Source organism: Porites lutea, chromosome 4 (assembly GCF_958299795.1).
Source record: "Porites lutea chromosome 4, jaPorLute2.1, whole genome shotgun sequence".
Lineage (NCBI taxonomy): Eukaryota > Metazoa > Cnidaria > Anthozoa > Scleractinia > Poritidae > Porites > Porites lutea.
In genome coordinates this window covers 7,310,781-7,315,780 of record NC_133204.1, presented here as the reverse complement: position 1 = coordinate 7,315,780, position 5,000 = coordinate 7,310,781, and the positions used below count along the sequence as shown (strand labels likewise).

The 5,000-nt window shown below is 39.0% G+C and overlaps 2 protein-coding genes across 2 annotated transcripts in view; one reads left to right on the top strand and one right to left on the bottom strand.

Annotated features, from left to right (window-relative positions):
• Positions 1–6: 6 nt before the first annotated feature.
• LOC140934101 (exonuclease 1-like) lies at positions 7–1,846 on the bottom strand. The gene is made up of 5 exons (XM_073383785.1): positions 1,695–1,846; positions 1,465–1,584; positions 1,291–1,375; positions 889–1,026; positions 7–399 (listed from the first exon to the last, which is right to left on the bottom strand). Exons 1-5 carry the CDS (start codon positions 1,844–1,846, stop codon positions 7–9), a joined length of 888 nt encoding a protein of 295 aa, XP_073239886.1.
• A 265-nt stretch (positions 1,847–2,111) lies between these two features.
• Positions 2,112–5,000, top strand: part of LOC140935550 (uncharacterized) — a 26,005-nt gene continuing 23,116 nt past the window's right edge. Inside the window, exon 1 of the mRNA XM_073385110.1 lies at positions 2,112–2,158. The gene's annotated coding sequence lies outside the window, so the exon portion shown is untranslated. The remainder of the gene's footprint in view (positions 2,159–5,000) is intronic.

The window sequence follows — 5,000 nt, the reverse complement described above, 5'->3', positions numbered from 1 at the left end:
TTACACCTATTTTTTGATATGGGTGTTAGTGTCTAAAGGATACTCTCCACAGAGATACTGGATTTCTGCAGGTGGGTTTGTCTCCCACTTCTCAAGAGGTACTGTAGAGCAGGTTCCCAAATTAAATACTGTTTGAGGTTGAAATACTGCCTCTGCTTTTAAAAAACTTTCCCAGTAATCTTCGGGAGCACCCCCTTTACCTAGCAACTCCATAAGTTTCCCTGCAGCAACCATTTTGAATGCCCTTTGTATACCGATGCCTCTGCCATTCTTTAGGTAGTCACAGCCAGCAGCAATGCATACTTTCCTGAACTCATTCATGCTTAGCTTCAAGCTCTCCAGCACATGGGACAAAACAAAGCATTCGCCAACTCCACTCATGGAAGTTTTGACCATCACCTAACAAATATTTATTGAATTGTCTGGTTGAAAGTAGAGCAACTTGCTGTCTAGGATGGTCTATACAGTACTATTCAGCTGGCTTAGGATTGCACCATTTTCTTTTATAACTGAATTGCTCAAAGCTGTTTGGTGAGCTGACAGTATGGCAGATTCCCAGCCACTGGCTATTTCATTTAACTTTTACATCACCAAAACCGATTGAAGCTATTAAATTTGGGGAATTCTTTGAGGCAATTAATCAAAATTTGGAATTCTTTCGGGCTAGTTTTGAAAGGAAAAAAAAGTGAAGAAAGAATTCATGAAATCTGGTAAAAAAAAAAAAGAGGAAAGAAATTTTTCTGAAAAGGCCAACAACTTATGAAAGTCTTTAAGGGTAAAAGCAATTTTCTATATTTCTTGAGGGGTAAAAGAAAACCTTAGGCCTGAAAAGGGGGAATATTAAGTGCAATGGCCTAAAGGAAAGAAATAAAAAGTGCAAAGGCAAACCTTTTTGCAGCCATATACCAAGAGGTCCGAATCTTCGGTAATTGCAAAATCTGCACAATCATTGCCAAGCAAGAAGGCTATTTGGGCGTCCGACTCGTATGGGGAAACAATATACTTCACACCCTCGGACAAACAAATCTAGGAGAGAAAGGTGATAAGGTTTTTCAACATTTCAGTTCAATATTTTTGTTGTATTAAATTTGTGTAAAATACTTTAAGATTCATTTGGAGGTGAAGGTTTAACTTTATCAAGCACATGCAGTTTCTTGTAGTCTACATAGCTTCACTTTAAACAAAAAGCTCTAGCATTATACGAAAGCCAGGTACTAAATCGATACTAAAAAATAGTTGCAGTAAACGAGCACTCGCGTTGATGCATGTGTAGATATCATCAAATGTTACTGACACGGCTTGACCTCGAAGTCTGTTGGCTTCTTCGCTTGTTAAATTTTCCTCCTCAACTTTGTTTCGACGGTCCTCTCTTTCTCTGTTTAGATCACAATATTTTTTTTTTTAAGCTTAAGGGGAAAGTTTATAGAAATGCAAGTGAATTTTTCAACGTGGAAATATTCTCACCTTTTCCTTCTTTCATCTTCGGCTGCCTTGGCTGGCAAAGGTAACCCATCAAAGACAACAAACGGCCTTACCCCGGCGTTCTTCGCCGTCTGTAGATATCTTTGAAATGTATTACCAAACCTTCAGTTGAAAACAAAATAGCTTATACTTTCGAAAATGAATAGAGACTTTTATAATCGCAAAAAAAACCTAAACGAAATAAAATGATCATCATAACTAAAATTTCTCACCTCTCTCGATTTCCACGTTCAGTTATGGTCACATACAAAGCCCTATGTATCCAACACGAAGCATCGATAGCCGCAGTTTGGCCGGAAAATTCACGCAAATTGACTTTTCTGCTGCAATTTTTCAGAAAAGGCCAGAGACAGTTGATTGCCATTACGCATTCACAAAAATCAGCCCCGAAGAGATGGTTACTCGACCGCGTCTGCATGCAAATGACTTAGATTTCAAATTTCACCCATGAATCAGCGCGATCCCAGTGCGCACACCGCCTGTCGGGATACATTTGAGTTTAGTCAAGGCCACGTGACCAAGAATCAACCAATGGTAGTCCCTGTTTAGTTGAGTGGAAGTCTAGGAATATAACAAGGGGCTTTATTCGTTACAGCAGAGACAGTCCCAGGGACAGTCCCAATTTTCACTTTCCTTCGGTACTTCTTCTTCTCGATCTGGTGAGACAGATTTCTTGGTGAGTACATTGATCTAGCCATTTACATTTCTTAGTTTAAGATTCGAATATTCAGTTTCAGTTCTTGAGATGCCAACGAGGAAATTATAGAGAGAGTTCTTTGTTTCCGGCCTTTCCTTCTTCTCGGAAAGCGAAACGATTTCTTGTTGATGATCGGTGGTAGGGTAAATTAAGATTTCTTTCGTTGCGATTTCTAAATACTGGCAGACTCTACATCAACAAAGATTTTGAGAACTTGATTGCAAGGACAATGGCTACTTTAAAACATTGCAAAGCATTACCCGCTTAAAGGGACAGTGTCCCGATTATGCGCTCGCGCGAGCGTCATCTGTTTTTTTCTTCAAAAGGCAATAGAACTGTCATATTGACTAGACAAGATTTCTTTCCGGACCGCACCGCCGACGGAGTTTTGTTGTTTACATTCTCAAGTAAGATTTTAGACTTTCGAAGAAGTCTTTCGTCTTATTTAAAATTTGGCTAGCGGCACGTAGACTCATCGCGATTTTATCGCTAGCATCGCTAGCAAGGCCGCCTCGCGACCCGAAAATCTCGTTCCGCTTGCTTTAAAAACAGCTTTTCTAATGTGAAACTCGTGTCAGAGGTCAATTGTTCCAAGTCCAGTGATATTTGCCTGATTTGCTCGCGTTCTAGCCTCAAACGTTTGAAAGATATAAATAAAAATGCAATCTCAACGCTATGAATCATCGCAAAGGTTAGTTAAAAATTATATTATGAATTCGTTGCACTAGGTTTTCTTCCGGGGGGGGGAGGTACCTTAGGAATCTCTGGGTGGGGATGTGCCGCTGAGACCCTGGAACCCTTAACCTATCCCAGAGCTACCCTATACTAGAGTAAACTCCCCAAATACCCCCTATCCTAGAGTAGCTGTTTTCCACTAAACGACTGAGGTCACTAATAATAAATAATAAATAATAAAATATTTATATAGCGCTTATACTTTTCAGTTCTAAGCCCTTAAGTGTCATTGTCTGAGAAAGTGTTCCAGGGGCCAAAAGTTGTGGTCAACCGATTTGGCTGAAACTTGGTTCAGAAGTTGGGTATAATGAGATATTTCAAAAGCCACTTTGGCTCACTTCTCTGAGTTTTAGTTTTGGAGTTACAGGGGGGGTCTCATTTTTAACCCTTTGAGCACCAAAAATCCAGCCTTCCAGGGGGCATTTTGAAAGTGTGATAAGACCCCACTGGTAAATTGTGCTGCCAAATGAATTTGACCATGAACTCTACTGTAATAGAGCTTTCAGTTCATGCATTTAACTTTGTCCTCAACGTATTGCACAGAGAGGAGCCTGGGGCTAGAGTTTGGCCAAAATTGATGTTAAAATTACAACCCAAAATAGCCATTTTTCAAAATTTCACTATATTCACCTGCCTTCTTGCATAACTTCCAAACCTATACCACCGTTTACTTTAGTCACCCAGTTATCAAAATCAGTTGAGAAAAATTTGGCTTATTATGGTTTATTGAATTTTTGGAACAAACACTTCATGCCCCTCTAAGGCGATGCAAAATGGAATTTTGAGCCTAATTCAGGCCATAAACAAACCAAATTGTTGACAAGAAGCCCTTATTCTGTATTTGGTAAGTGAAAATGAATTGTCAAAGCCAAATCAGTTTCGCTGTTTAGAAATACACAAATTCTTACCTTAAAATTGATCTAAAACGGGCCTCTGATTAGCGCAACAAACACATAATTTAGCAAAACAAAGGTGATTTTATTCTTTGAAAACCTAGTAACCACCATAGAACACAAATGATGATGTTCTGATGTACATATAACAATCTTTTTACAAGATGGTTAAATTTTTCTTTGATTTATAGTCAGTTTCACGTCATATTTCCAAGCATTACTCCAAGCATGGAAAGTCTCCATATTTTGTCAGGCCCATTTTTTTTATATTTTTACCAGATAAATTTAGCTTATCAAAAGATTCGTTAACATATAATCTTCGTCTGACCTTGTAATAGCCTGAATAGTTGTTTGAAATACCTATCAGCAAAGGAGCATGACCATACATACGTAGATTACACAGACATATACGAGCTTCAGTGAGCAGTATCGAGGTGAACTGTGATTTTCCGAGTCCTTTAGAGCTGAAAAAATGAAACCATCCATCCACGGTTAGGAGAGCTGGATAACAAAAAGCTTGTTTTGCTTTTATAAAGAAAATAACCCAAACAAAGCCTTGCATTGAGATGATGCACTTGTCATTACATCAAGCTAGCTGGCCCGCCATTTTGGACTTGAAGAGTGTGGGGACTGGACCGAGTTCCCGTCCAATCCTTCTCCCGTTTCGCGGGAATTTTTTCTGTTTTTCGTCAGGTTTGTTCGAAATTCTAGAAAGCGATCTGTTTCAGGATAATTTTTCGATGGGACTTTATTCCTTTGGAGGGGTAAATGACCAGTGCAGTGTCACGTCATGGGCTGTGCAAGAAACAGGAATGCTTCCTTTGTTGTCTTGTGGTAGTGACATGACTGCATGGTTAAAGCACAAGTAGAAGGGTTCAGGTGTGTCCGGGGAAGAAGCGGAAGAACTGGTGATGCCAAAGCTACAGGTGATTCAAAATATCAGTTAGGGATCATACACGCGGACAAATGATTTTTATCGCAGTTTACGGGACTCTTTTGCTTAAAGAAAGACAATGATATATAATTTACGATGTTGTCGTCTCAAATTGTTGTTCACATGGTTGATTGATTCCCATGTTAATTTCCTGGGTCCTTACGAAGAGCACTAAACATTCAACAAACTCATTGCAGCAATATCTTTATAAAAAAAAATAACAATAACAATAATAGAAATAACTTGAAGGCTGTTTTTG

Excerpts from the sequence above, each read along its gene's own strand:
- LOC140934101 (XM_073383785.1), bottom strand. The coding sequence starts at position 1,846 with ATGGCAATCAACTGTCTCTGGCCTTTTCTGAAAAATTGCAGCAGAAAA. Across the intron at positions 1,376-1,464 it reads GAAGATGAAAGAAGGAAAAG|AGAAAGAGAGGACCGTCGAA; the intron begins GTGAGAATATTT and ends TGATCTAAACAG. Across the intron at positions 1,027-1,290 it reads TTCGAGGTCAAGCCGTGTCA|ATTTGTTTGTCCGAGGGTGT; the intron begins GTAACATTTGAT and ends TTTCTCTCCTAG.